General features: G+C 35.4%; 5 protein-coding genes and 1 pseudogene across 5 annotated transcripts in view; all 6 read right to left on the bottom strand.

Moving 5' to 3' along the window:
- Positions 1 to 404: 404 nt before the first annotated feature.
- LOC119589670 (pro-resilin-like) lies at positions 405 to 1,216 on the bottom strand. Its single transcript, XM_037938263.1, has 2 exons — positions 1,182 to 1,216; positions 405 to 865 (listed from the first exon to the last, which is right to left on the bottom strand). Exons 1-2 carry the CDS (start codon positions 1,191 to 1,193, stop codon positions 500 to 502), a joined length of 378 nt encoding a protein of 125 aa, XP_037794191.1. The 5' UTR covers positions 1,194 to 1,216; the 3' UTR covers positions 405 to 499.
- A 2,478-nt stretch (positions 1,217 to 3,694) lies between these two features.
- Positions 3,695 to 4,661, bottom strand: LOC119589660 (pro-resilin-like). The gene is made up of 2 exons (XM_037938258.1): positions 4,615 to 4,661; positions 3,695 to 4,062 (listed from the first exon to the last, which is right to left on the bottom strand). The coding sequence occupies exons 1-2, from the start codon at positions 4,624 to 4,626 to the stop codon at positions 3,697 to 3,699; spliced, it is 378 nt and encodes a 125-aa protein (XP_037794186.1). The 5' UTR covers positions 4,627 to 4,661; the 3' UTR covers positions 3,695 to 3,696.
- Positions 4,662 to 6,735: 2,074 nt separating this feature from the next.
- On the bottom strand, positions 6,736 to 7,500 carry LOC119589649 (pro-resilin-like). The gene is made up of 2 exons (XM_037938248.1): positions 7,454 to 7,500; positions 6,736 to 7,195 (listed from the first exon to the last, which is right to left on the bottom strand). Exons 1-2 carry the CDS (start codon positions 7,463 to 7,465, stop codon positions 6,830 to 6,832), a joined length of 378 nt encoding a protein of 125 aa, XP_037794176.1. The 5' UTR covers positions 7,466 to 7,500; the 3' UTR covers positions 6,736 to 6,829.
- Positions 7,501 to 8,968: 1,468 nt separating this feature from the next.
- LOC119587339 lies at positions 8,969 to 9,483 on the bottom strand (annotated as a pseudogene).
- A 1,767-nt stretch (positions 9,484 to 11,250) lies between these two features.
- On the bottom strand, positions 11,251 to 12,055 carry LOC119589638 (pro-resilin-like). The gene is made up of 2 exons (XM_037938236.1): positions 12,021 to 12,055; positions 11,251 to 11,669 (listed from the first exon to the last, which is right to left on the bottom strand). The coding sequence occupies exons 1-2, from the start codon at positions 12,030 to 12,032 to the stop codon at positions 11,304 to 11,306; spliced, it is 378 nt and encodes a 125-aa protein (XP_037794164.1). The 5' UTR covers positions 12,033 to 12,055; the 3' UTR covers positions 11,251 to 11,303.
- Positions 12,056 to 14,696: 2,641 nt separating this feature from the next.
- Positions 14,697 to 15,000, bottom strand: part of LOC119589627 (pro-resilin-like) — a 535-nt gene continuing 231 nt past the window's right edge. Inside the window, exon 2 of the mRNA XM_037938225.1 lies at positions 14,697 to 15,000. This exon is cut by the window's right edge and continues 70 nt beyond it. Within this exon, the coding sequence (XP_037794153.1) occupies positions 14,711 to 15,000 (290 nt within the window). The 3' untranslated portion in view covers positions 14,697 to 14,710.

Here is a 15,000-nt window from a genome sequence, read left to right as displayed (position 1 = left end):
GTAAGTTGATGAAAATTACAAATGAATGAATAACATATTACACTATGACTAACATATATAGATTATATTCTTTATTTCAAACATTTACAACAGATTTGACACTAACCTCATTAACTGAAACGTGGGCATTTTCAATTCCTTTTGTAATACTATTAATCACTAGTATGACAAAAGACCATGAAACAGAAGTCCCGATAGACGCAATGTTTATGTTGTTATCAGTCTCGTAGAAACATAACCGAGGTAAGCAAGATCAATAATAGGTTTTACCCTACTCTGCATTGGAAAACAGACACAAAATTATGGTCTGCCTTTCACACTTCACACTGATTTTTGTTCTTGGAAAGAATGAATCTGGAAATTTTAGCGATCCCAGGTATATTGAGGTATATTCAAAACCAAAAAGAAGTCTGCTTGTTTAATAATTCATATTTACAAAGATCAGAGATCAATAAATATCCTTGGTACACAGCCTTAATCATATCCTGATTAACATGTTCTAAGCATAAGAGGGGGTGGGTGGCTTATAGGAAGGCTGAGGAGGTCCATAGGATGTCTGTGGAGTGGGATACTGAGCTTCTCCCTCGTAGGTGACATCAGCCACGTAACCGGAGTCTCCGTTCACATTGTAGGTGACCCTTTGCAGACGACCGTCGGGAAGAAGGACGTAGTAGGATCCCTGTGTGTTGTCTCCATCACGGGCTTCCTGGTGACCAAAGTCGTTACCAGATGGTGGGTCGTTTACGGCGTAGTTGAAGTCGTACTTGGCTGGAGCATAAGCGGGTGTCGGAGCGGGGTACCCATACGTAGGGTGGTTATCGGGAAGTGCGATAGCGGCAACCAAAAGGTTGGCTAGTGCTAATACCTGCCGGACGATAAGTACATAGCATTAGCGTGATCTGTATATTTAGAAAGAGTGTGTAATGTATGTATAGTAAAAAAAAAAAAAAAAAAATGGATAAAATACTACGGCAAGGGAAAAATCCATTCCTTGTTACCTTTTTATGTTAGTAGAAATAATTTTTGTATACTTGCTTTGGCTCTCTGACCAAATTTTCAGTTTTGATACTTGGATTGTTTAACTTCTGGAGTATATATATTCTAGAAAATAATTGAAATGCTTTTACAGTGGAATGAGATGATCACATTTTCCACTGCAAATGCTTAACAGAGGTACATACCTTGAGTACCATGTTGTCAGAATGAGAAGGTGATAGACTGCAGAGAGACTGGCGAATACAGGGAAACTCCTTTCTTTTATACAAATGTTCAGAAAAGACTCCGCCCACGTAATGACGTCAGCGAATATCATCCTAGCAAGTTAACCTTGATTCTTCCGATTCCACTCCCCCCCCCCCGGCGATATAACCTATAATATAGATACTCGGAAGGTCTGTTTTCATAGATATATAGTGAGTAACCCATGAATGGTAGTTAGCAATGAATGTTTTAGTTAATACATTTTGATGGCGACGAGGAGCTCAAGTGTCCTTTCCTTTATATGAAGGCTCAAGGCGTCTTCTGTACGCGTCATAAAAGTTAATTCCGGATTAAAGTTAATCCATATCCACAATACTTGCACAGAAGACGTAAGAAACTTAGCCAGGCGCACGAATGAATGCGATTAATAGTAAATCTGCTGTTTACGTGAAAAAGCGGGTATCTGTTTAATGGCAATTAGCATTCACCCTCTACAAATTGCATATACGCTAATGTCGATAGAGAAACGTTTGCTACAGAGAGAGAATTTTTTATATATATATATAGATATACGCTAGTACTGTATCATGCCGATATATATGTGTCAGTACAAATACTGAAATGTCAAACAAAAATGAGATACTCGTAATATCAATTTATATTCGCGGGTGTTATGTCCCGGAGCTCTTCCTCGCGTCTGATCGCGGGGCATGGTTAAGGGTAGTTAAAAAAAAAAAAAAAAGTCCTCGCGGTTTTGAAGACACTTTAGTTTTAAAGATCAGAAGTTTTTACTTTGACTTTGAAACCTAATTGTGGTGTTCTTAAAAGCTTTCATCTTTATTCGATTGATATATTGCATAAGTTGGAATGTTTTTCCAACCCGGAAATAATATTGTCTTTTCTGTGTCTGTAAACTCTGGAATTCTCCGTGGGATTTTCTTTTTGTTTTTCTTTTCAATGTTGAGAATTATGTCTGCAGTTTTAATATCCCACAACATATAAAAATGTATATTGATGAATTTTCACATACATCTTTGACATGAAAATGTCAGAATTTGTTTCCTTATTGTTTATCATAAATATTAATGGCAACTTAACTCCATCTTTTCTAAGGAGTTGATGACGTTGTCTTTACGTATCAGTACATGATTAACTAACTCGTTCTGTGCATGTACAGGATTAATTTTTTTATTTCAATTGAATTTAATCCTCGACGCTGCCACTGCGCTTGCGCCTTTGAGATCTGGTTTAAACTAATACTGGATTAACTTTAATGGCGCGTAAATAAGACGCCCTTAGATGCCTCCGCCCTCATCTTCCTAATTGTTTGACTATTTAAAATCATAATGCGAGCCCAAAGCTAAGCCTTTTTGCGGCGCATTCCTTTGCACTTTTAATATGCTAAAATATGTAAAACCATTAAGGTAATTCTGCTTATAAATACACTGATATTTATTTCATAGTTCCACATGTAATGATGAGCTAAAATCAGATAGAACAAATTACAAGAATTTGAGTATTATAAGATTTATTAGCTGAAAGAACAACGGACAAGTTTACATGTATCTTTCATTATTCGAAAAAAAAATCTATATATACATAAATATGCATACACACATATACATACATGCAGGCATACACACATATACATACATACATACATATATGTATATATATGTATATATATATATATATATATATATATATATATATATATATATATATATATATACTGCACAAAAATCAACAGCAGAGATGATTAATTTGATGCCGTTCCTCTGTCACGCACAAACACAACACCTTCATGTTAAACATTCTGAATGTAAATCACTGGAAACTCATTATTAATTGAACTTGTTAGGCAAAGGTCTTAAATACGAGTCCAAAATATGTCCTAGCAGTTCCACATGATCTTCATCAACAAGCACTTGATCAAAGTCTGACCAGGTGGAATGATAGTTCGCAGGAATACTTATCAATTTTACCGTATATTCTATGAATCCGATATTTATCTATCTTTCTGTCAGTCTATATATCTATCTCTATTCATATTCACACACACGTGTAATGTATATATATATATTTCATAAATATAAATAAATAAATAAATGAATAATAAATAAATAAAAAAATAAATAAATAAATAAATAAATAAATAAATAAATAAATAAATAAATATATATATATATGTTCATACACACCCACACATGTATATATCTATGTGTGTGTATTGTATATACACATATGTATATGTATATACGCAGCTGTAATATATATATATATATATATATATATATATATATATATATATATATATATATATATATATATATATATAATGCACAGATATTTTTTATATATTCATTTTATTTTATCATTATTATCTTTTAAACTTATCGTAGCATATAGGTATTCAAAACGTTAGTGTGAAATTGATATTGAGGGTAGAATAAAATGTCTAGAAATATCAGTTGCTAATGTGATATAATTTAACATTTAAGCATAGGAGGGGGTAGGCGGTTTGTAAGAAGGCTGGGGAGGCCCATAGGAGGCCTTTGGGGTGGGGTACAGAGCCTCTCCCTCGTAGGTGACATCAGCCACGTAACCGGAATCTCCGTTCACATTGTAGGTCACCCTCTGAAGACGACCGTCGGGAAGAAGGACGTAGTAGGATCCCTGTGTGTTGTCTCCATCACGGGCTTCCTGATGTCCGAAGTCGTTACCAGATGGTGGGTCGTTTACAGCGTAGTTGAAGTCGTACTTGGCAGGTGCATAGGCGGGAGTAGGGGCAGGGTATCCATATGTAGGTTGACTATCAGGAAGGGCGATAGCGGCGACCACAATGGCGGCCAGTACAAATGCCTGCAGTACACAATTATGCAATATTTACATTGTAGGGTAGACCTGCAAACAATTTTTTTGTTAATGCTGTTTAACATTCTTCACCATGTGAGAAAAGAAGCAGATGTAAAACTCCTCCCTTCTAACCACGTTTGGTTAAGCGTACTCCTCGTATGACCATTGAATTTCTATTTATTCATGTTGACAAATGTAAATAATGAGGATGAATGCCATCACAATAAGGAGATGTATTTGAACGGGTTCGATTATAGTTTTTTTTTCAGAAATACATCTTTCTGACGAAGATATAATCGAAACCGGTAAAATAGATCTCTTGTATTGTGAAGTTATTTATTGTCATTCATATCTTTTCTACAAATTTCTATTTAGTCATGTAAAAACGATAACTAATAAATAAATGATATAACAAAGTTCAACAAATAAAAAATAAAAGTAGAATACAGTGATAGCAGAGTACTCTGTAGACATAAATCTCCCGTATAGTTATATTATTTGTGACAGATCTGCAACGAAGATATCCGATATCCAGTAAACACAAAATCATTTACATACCTTGAATGTCATGTTGTCAGGTGAAATGTGATAAGACTATAGGAAGACTGAGGAAGACAGAAAGAATCCTATCTTTTATATGTGTGTCCAAGAAAAACTCCGCCCATGTCATGACGCCAAGAAATGGATTGAAAACAAGTTGACCTTGATTCTTCTTCCGAGCGAGTTTTCCCCTGCGACGTTATGCAAGCATAGTTTTTCAGGTTAGTTTATAATGATACATTAATTGAAATTATTTACAATTCACGACACGCACGAATAGCTAATGATATCAAATAATGATTAAAACAAATGGTAAGGGATAACAGATATTTACCGGATCTTACACATCTTGCTCTTTGCACTGATGCTATCACGAAAAATCTAATGTAGATATAAGTGACATCATTATAGCATGAAGATTAACACCCATAAGTAGTTACATTTTACCCTCTGGGAAATATAGATGCTTTTGTGCCAGAATTGTAGTTTGTTGAGCTTAATCTAAAGAACTGTGTTAATGAAACATTGAAACGAAGAATTTACTCACTTTACCATCTCTAAAGAAGTACTAATATTCTACGTCATTATGAGATGATGCAGTTTATACACATACACATGCATCATATATACACACATACATACATATATATCTTATATACATACATACATATATCTTATATACATGCACACATACATATATATGTATACGCATACAATATGATATACATTTATATATCTACATTATATCTATATTTATATATATATAGCTCCACCCATACATCCAACCATCCACGCACACATATTTTTTTTTTTTTATGTGGAGGAAAAGTACAAATGAATGTATAACACGAACATATATAGATTATGTATTATATATATATATATATATATATATATATATATATATATATATATATATATATATGTATACGCGCACCACACACACACACACACACATATATAATCATACAACTTTTCTAAACTGTTTTCACTCTGACCTCATTATTTGAAATGTAAAGATTTTCGATTCCTTTCTAATTACTAAAAATAAGTTACTTTAGACCATGAAATAGAAGTCTCTGTACTTCAGTCAACCATTATATGATGCAGGGAATTTTTATTTGTGGAACCGCAATTCAAGAAGCTATATGCAGTGAGCGGTGCTATACAATTGGTCAAGTTTCATTTTATCAAACTGGTTTGCGAACAGAATCAGGATTGCATGAAAGGTAACTGACCAACTGTGGTGAAAGATCATGTGTGGGTTGCCTGTGGTTAAGAGACAGTAGGTCACTTTCAGTAGTGACCCTCCTGGTGGATGAATGGGTTTTAGATTCATGCATACCAACTTCATACTAAAGAATGCCCAACTCTTCGTATTTAAAGATTTAGGGGAAGGTCAAGTAGATTTCTTAACCTACTGGAGCTCAACAGAATACCGTACTGGGGATGCCATGTACATACATCTCATGTTCACAGTGAATTTAGTTTATTGATCATGTTTACATATAAATGGCTCAGAAACGTTTCTATTTTTCACAATTATTTGTATTATAGTGATGACATAATGATTATACTGCCATTAATAATAACACCAGTACCAATGGCATCAGACAAAAAAAAGAAAAAGAAAAAAAAAAAAAAAAAAACGAAAATTCATGTAATGTAGGTAAAAGGTGAAGTCACGTAGAGTCTACTGATTGACTTCCTCTGGTGACTTGAGGACTAGTGAAGTCATCCATTTGTAAATAAATTCACAAAACTGAAATACATCTGACGGTAGATGTACTCAGCAGCTCTGGGCTTAAAACAGGGGAAGGGTAGATTCAAACTAGTGACAGTGATTTGTGTACAACGAAAATCTATATGGTTTTCATCTGCTTAGGTTGATCGCTGGGTTTGTTCACATAATATGGACTGAACATTAAAATGAGATATTAACTACACAAAAAGCATAGACCCAAAGTGTTTTTGTTTTGATATTCAATGTCATAAAATATAACCGAGATAAGCAAAATTAGTACTAGACAAACAAAATCATTGTCTTCCTTTCATACTTTTTTATTCTTGTTCGGAGAACGTATGAATCTTAAAATTTTAGCAACCTCAGGTCTATTAAGGTACATTCAAAACCAAAAAGAAGTATGCTTGTTTAATAATTCATATTTACAAAGATCCGAGATCAATAAATATCCTTGGTAGACAGCCTTAATTATTTCCTGACTAACATGTCTTAAGCATAAGAGGGGGTGGGTGGCTTATAGGAAGGCTGAGGAGGCCCATAGGAAGTCTGTGGAGTGGGATACTGAGCTTCTCCCTCGTAGGTGACATCAGCCACGTAACCGGAATCTCCGTTCACATTGTAGGTGACCCTCTGGAGACGACCGTCGGGAAGCAGGACATAGTAGGATCCCTGTGTGTTGTCTCCATCACGGGCTTCCTGATGTCCGAAGTCGTTACCAGATGGTGGGTCGTTTACGGCGTAGTTGAAGTCGTACTTAGCTGGAGCATAAGCGGGTGTGGGAGCGGGGTAACCATACGTAGGGTGGCTATCAGGAAGTGCGAAGGCGGCAACCACAAGGGAGGCCAGTGTTAATACCTGCCGGACGATATGTACATACCATTAGCGAGAGCTACATATTCAGAAAGTAAAAATTACTTTAGTATACTTGTTTTGACTCTTTCTATGACCAGCTTTGGATCAATTAACTTCTAGAGTATATATATATATATATATATATATATATATATATATATATATATATATATATATATTCTAGAAAAGGAGTGAATTGCTTTTGCAGAAGAATGAGATGACCACATTTTTCACAACAAATACATAACAAAAGGTACATACTTTGAGTACCATGTTTTCAGAATAAGAATGTGATAAAACTACAGAAAGACTGGCGAAGACAGGGAAAGTCCTTTCTTTTATACAAATGTCCAGAAAAGACTCCGCCCACGTACTGACGTCAGCGAATATCATCCCAGCAAGTTAACCTTGATTCTACCGAGACCCCCTCCTTCAGGTGATATTACATAAACATAGATGTTTGGAAGGTCTGTGTTGAAGCTGTATTTTGACACACACACACATACACACACACACACACACACACACACACACACACACACACACACACACACACACACACATACACACACACACACACACTAATTATTTGACTATTTAAGATCCTAACCAGCGCCAACAGCTAGGACCTTTAGCGGCACACTCCTTTGCACTTTTGATATGCTAAAATATGTAAAACCATTCAAATGAACAAGGGATAGTTTACATGTAATTTCTTTATGATTCGATAAGAAGAAAAAAAAATTGTGAAGATAGTCATATAGACACTGCACAAAATACATATCAATAGCAGAGCTTATTAATTTGATGTAGTTCCGCTGCCACGCACAAACACAACGCCTCAATGTTAAACATTCTAAATGTAAACCACTGGAACCTCATTATCAGTTAAACTTGTTAGGGAAAGTTCTTAAAAATCAGTCCCAAATATATCGTCTCCCAGCAGTTCCATATGGTCTTCCTCAACAGCACTTATTCAAAGTATGACTAAATGGAATGTTAGTTCGCAGAAATACTCGTTGTTAAATCTACCGTAGATTCAACGGACTCCGATTTCTGTCAATCTATCTATCCATATTCATATTAACACACACGTATGTGTGTGTGTGTGTGTGTTTGTGTGTGTGTATATGTGTGTGTTGAATATACACACGCATATGTATTGTTGTCACACACACACACACACACACACACACACACACACACACACACACACACACACACACACACACACACACACACACATGCATACAAATGTGCATATAACTACACACACACATACGCACATGTTTCTCTATATATGTATGCAACTAAACATATAATCTAAAATCAGATAGCTGCCTTAAACGTCCTTCGGAATGACAGACTCCTCTGAACGATTATTCAATGACATAATGATATATGTACAAACACACACACACAAACATATATATATACACACCTACATACACATATATGTGCATATACAATATATGTCCAGACCAAATATCTGGAATACAAAATACGTCCATGTAGAAGTTGTATATATAAAAAAGAACAAATTTCACAAAATACAAAAAAAAAACACTTCATTTATTTATATATTTATCGTATTATTATCATTTTTTCTTTAAAGAGAAGACTTTTTAAGAGATCAATTTATGATAGTATATACATATTCAAAAACATTAGTGTGAAATTGATATTGGGGGTAAAATAACGTGTCTAGAAATATCATTTACATATTTAATATAATCTATGAAAATATAAAATGAAATAGTTATATTTCTTTAACATTTAAGCATAGGAGGATGTAGGCGGCTTGTAGGAAGGCTGAGGAGGCCCATAGGAGGCCTTTGGGGTGGGGTACTGGGCCTCGCCTTCGTAGGTGACATCAGCCACGTAACCGGAGTCTCCGTTGACCGTGTAGGTGACTCTCTCCAAACGACCGTCGGGAAGTAGGACGTAGTAAGATCCCTGTGTTACCGCCATCACGGGCTTCCTCATGCCCGAAGTCGTTACCAGATGTTTGGTCGTTGACAGCGTAGTTGAAGTCGTACTTGGCGGGTGCGTAAGCGGGTGTGGGAGCGGGGTAGCCGTACGTAGGCTGGCTGTCTGGAAGTGCAATGGCGGCGGCCACGAGGACGGCTAGAACAAATACCTAAAACACAATAGAAATACCTACAACACAATAGAATAGAAAGTACTAATCATGTAATGAACTGAAATTCTTTAACAAAATATGTTAATATCATAAAGTCTTGAAAGATGACCCACGAAACGCCAAGAGTTACATATGCCTTGAACGCCATAGTACTAAAAGTTATGATGAGACTGACAAAGAGAAAATTCTTTTCCGTTATATGCGAGTTGAAGATAAAACATCAGCCTTATGGTGACGCAGGAGAGTATCACCCCAGCAGGATTGCCTTGAGACCTCTCGTGATTGAGCTTTCCCTTTCGGTGATGTTACACTAACGTTTGAAAGTCTGTTTGTAAGTTTTATTTATAATGTGGAAAACAAGTCAAATTCCTATGTCTCCTAGCCAAAGAAGAAAGAAAAAACAAACAAAAAACAAAAGGAAAAGAAAAAAGTGGTTATCGTGCCTGTTACAGAAGCTGATACATGCTGACGGCAGGTGACTATCAACTGACCAGTTTATGCCATGCCGGACCCACACCAACCCGTGAAGACATGGTTCTGCAGCTACCGCATTGTCAGACAAATCTGTGTCATCACATGTACGGAAATGATTTTCCTCTCATGGCAACCAACCGAAACCATTTAAAGTCTTAGGCAGAATCACATCTTACCTATGATTGGATATTGATTCTGTATGTTCTGTAGCCTGAGTGACTGCAAAACGTGACTGCTATAGTATGTATAGGAAAATGTGAGATATTTTAGATACAATAGGTAAGGAATAAGTACAAACGCGTATACTAACAAAATTGGTATTTTATGTTACCATTTGGCAAAAAGGCTGATAATTCAAGATGTAGATGGTAATGAATATAACTAACCTAAATAAAGTGAATATCTGAATATTCGTTATTATTATAACACGCGTTGCATAACTTAAAATTATTATTGTCATTTAAAAGACATTTATAACAGTATTATGTTTAGTAAATTAACGCATAAGAAAAACATAAAATAAGAAGGAATGGATGAGAAGCTGCAATATAAATAAAAAATGGACGAAAGAATAAATGAATCTGGAGAAGGGATGGCACAATAGGATTTACAGTAGTTCTAGCTAAAAATACACATAAATCTACTTTCCACATTTTCTCAAGCTACAAGTTGTATCAGTGATACCGTAAGCATTCTTGTACATGATAGAAGTTGCCTTTATAAATTGAAGACTATTATTTTCAGAATTGAGTGAGCATCGTTATATTAGGATAAATATTATGACAAATATCAAAGAACTAAGCACATAAACTCAAATCCAGTGGCAGATAACTAGGAGTCTGACCACTGTCTCTTGGTTTATTTTACTAGTCACTGTTATTGTAATCCTTTTTAATCAGTGTCGTAGCCATTTACAGTAATGTAAAAGCATCCTTGGCCGAAAAAAAATCCTCATGATATATCAAATGGAATTCAAGTTTCATGGTAGCCAGGTTAACCAATCATAGGAATACCTTTGAATGAAATTATTTTCACTGTGCAAGAAATGACTTTCATTGCGTTTTCAGAAGATGTAATCGAATATCTGATGAAGTCAAACGGTCTAATATATCTCTTGCATTTATGAGATATTCATTCTCGTTCATACAATTTCTATATTTGTAGCAATGAACACTGTCCATAGGAACACCACGAATATGGTTGTAAAATATTAAATGATAATGCATGTCCAATAGAGCATCACTCTAAATATTTACATTACAAGAGGTAAGGATTTTATCTTTTGATATACATATTAGTAATCAGAGTTTTGGCACTAAATATTTTTCTTATTTATTTTATCAGTGGCGTCACGTACAAATGAAAGAAGTAAACAAATGCTACTGTTTTTAGTGACACGCAAATTAAGTAAATCATACAGGGAGCGGAAGACACCTACAGGTAATTTTTTCTTGTTTAATATACAGAATATACAAAGATTTGGGATCAATAATCTTAGACATAGGAGGGTGTAGGTGGCTTGTAGGAAGGCTGAGGAGGACCATAGGAGGCTTTTGGGGTGGAGTACTGAGCCTCTCCTTCATAGGTGACGTCAGCCACATATCCAGAGTCGCCGTTGACAACGTAGGTGACTCTCTGCAGTCGACCGTCGGGAAGCAGGACGTAGTACGATCCCTGTGTATTGTCACCATCACGTGCTTCCTGATGTCCGAAGTCGTTGCCAGATGGTGGGTCGTTTACAGCGTAGTTGAAGTCGTACTTGGCGGGTGCATAAGAGGGTGTGGGAGCTGAGTAGGCATATCTAGGCGGGCTATCTGGACGGGCGACGGCGACGACCACAAGGGCGGCCAGTGCAAATACCTGCAGTACAATAATATTTTGAAATTATATTCAATGATATACAAGCCATGCTTACACATCCCGAGGATAGTATTTTGTCAATCCAAATCAAAGTAAGAATGACAGAGTAATGAATCATTTTCTTTTACAGAGCTCTGTTCACAAGACCCTAACTGTTTGAGTTTAGGCTAGCCTTTAAAGGTACACATGGATTATGAAAGAAATCTGAAAAGGAAATGAAACGAAGTAAACGGAAACTAGTTGATGAAAGTAACGGGAATATGACAATAATGATACACTTCTATCTCGATGACCAGTTCAGATTTGCTGATCATGATTTATAGTTACAATTGACAAAACACGAGTGCATACCTTGAATGCCATGTCAGAATGAATCTGTGATGAGACTGCAGGGACACTGACGGAGTGAGTCATTTCTTATATACGACTGTCCAAGAGTAACTCCGCCCTTTCTGTGACGTCATTAAACATTCCTACAAGTTTACCTTGATTCTTCTTCCGACCGAGTTTTCCCGTCCATTTTTTTTTCACGCTGTCTTTGGCGGTAAAGTTAGAAATTATTTAAAGCCGATGAATAAAGTCACAACTCGCTCAAATATATAAACGTGAATATACTGTTTATGTACAGATGTATATATTATAAGCACACAGACGTATGTGAATATATATATATATATATATATATATATATATATATATATATATATATATATATACATACATACATACATACATACATACATACATACATACACACACACACACACCACACACACACCACATACACACACACACACACACACACACACACACCACACACACACACCACACATATATATATATATATATAATATATATATATATATATATACACATATATATACATACGTATACACCACACACACACACACACACACACACACACACACACACACACACACACATACACACACACACACACACACACACACACATATATATATATATATATATATATATATATATATATATATATATATATACATATATATATGTGCGTGTGATAGTGATGGTTTGCAGGCAGGTTTTCACAATTCACCGTGCATTTCACATGTTTTCAAAAGCATCTTCGATCACCGTCCCTATCCCTCTGGACTCTCCACAGCTTGGCGATAATGTATTTGGGGAATTCAGTCCCCAGTTCTGAAATAATACAGAACATAAATCCTTATATAATTTCCTTTAGCATTATTCTCATCACCATTTGAACCCGCCATTTTTTTAATGAACATCTATACACCACCAGTATTATATAAGCACACACACACACACACACACACAAACACACACATATGTATGTGCGCGTGTTTAAATGTGCGGGTGTAAATAAATAGATATAGACACGTGATATATAGATATATGCAGAGGTGCGAACGTAGTGATAAGTATTGCCTTTGCAATGGCAGAAAGATTGACCCGCGGCCTATTGCGCATGGTCCTCTACGTACATGTCAACCTTGTCCACCTGACTATAAGGCCAGCTTTGACTCTCGTGTATTTGTGAGTATGAATATATGTATATATATTTATAAACACACATATACAAGTACAAACACACACATAAATATTTCGGTACAGATATGTTTGCTGTGTTGTTTGGATGTATTTGTATTTATATTGTTCATACCATATGATCAGTACCACATTAATTTTGTTTGTTTGTTAGAATGCTGAACTTCATATAAATAGGGTGTACTTTAACTACAGCGATAATATTGTCAAACTGTCTTCATATCATGAAATATATTGCTATTAAGGAAGGATTTAAAATTACTAAACGTGAAATTTGTATTTAATCTTTCTTCTGGAAAGTGATCCGAGATCAATATTTTTCAGTATATCAGTATATATAAGCATAGAATGAAAGAATATCCGCACTGCCACAAACGCACACTAAGATATTGGGATATATTAAAAAGAGATATTGTAAAGTGGATTTACTGAGCTGATTTGTTTTCAAGACTCATGGTACTAAAATTAACCAAATATATATAGTGTTTCGCGTTCTAAAAATACAATTTTGCCTTATTCTCACGTGTATATTGATAATTGATATTGTAGCCCTTGGATTTTTATTAGTTTAAAACCGAAGGTTGGAGTTGAAGTCGAACTTTGCAGTTGGGTTAACATATTGGGCTGATTCTCCGGAAGCGCGATGACGGCGGCCACGAGGAAGACCAGTACAAAGAGACCGCTATGCCTTGGTGGCCAGGTTAAATGTACCAATATATTCTCAGTGATATGTCTACATGCCTACGACCGTGCCTTAATGATATCTAGAATTCATTAAGTGATATTATAAGCACATGCCTTAAATGTCAGAGTGAATTTTTCATGAAACTGAAAGAAAACTGATGGAGACAGTGATAATCCTTTTTAAGCGATTGTCCAAGAAAAATTCCACACCTATATTATGACATGAGGAAATATTATCCCGTTATGTTTTTCCGTTCAGTGATGTTACAACATTTAACGTTATTTGAATGATTAAGGCGAAGTCATATACAACTAACAACTGAAATCTCAACCCTTGCGAATTATTTTCCGGAAGAAAACGCCTACAGGCATATGTATATATACATGTGTGTGTTCAGTGATACACATATACGATACACAAGCATACGTACACACATATGTACACACATATACATGTACATATATATATATATATATATATATATATATATATATATATATATTTATACATATGAAATATTGTATGTAATATATATATATATATATATATATATATATATATATATATATATATATATATATATTTATACATATGAAATATGTATGTAATATATATATATATATATATATATATATATATATATATATATATATATATATATATATACATCTGTACATACACACACATATATATGTATGTGTGTGTGCGTGCAGTATATATATAAAGGGAATTTAGCATGGGGTATTTAGACTACTGAAGACGAAGTCAGTGATTTCTTTTTTTTACTTTATTTCCATTAATAGATTTATGCATAGGAAGGGGTAGGTGGATTGTAGGAGGGTTGAGGAGGCCCATAAGTGGCTTGTGGGTACTGGGCTTCACCCTCGTAGGTGACATCAGCCACGTATCCGGAGTCACCATTGACGGTGTAAGTGACCCTCTGTAACCGACCGTCGGGAAGAAGGACGTAGTATGATCCCTGTGTGTTGTCTCCATCACGGGCTTCCTGGTGTCCGAAGTTGTTGCCTGATGGTGGGTCTTCGACGGCGTAGTTAAAGTCGTACTTGGCGGGTGCATAAGCGGGTGTGGGAGGGG

Source organism: Penaeus monodon, chromosome 3 (assembly GCF_015228065.2).
Source record: "Penaeus monodon isolate SGIC_2016 chromosome 3, NSTDA_Pmon_1, whole genome shotgun sequence".
Taxonomy (NCBI): domain Eukaryota; kingdom Metazoa; phylum Arthropoda; class Malacostraca; order Decapoda; family Penaeidae; genus Penaeus; species Penaeus monodon.
The sequence above is the reverse complement of the archived record's forward strand: the minus strand, read 5'-3'. Positions and strand labels throughout refer to the sequence as shown.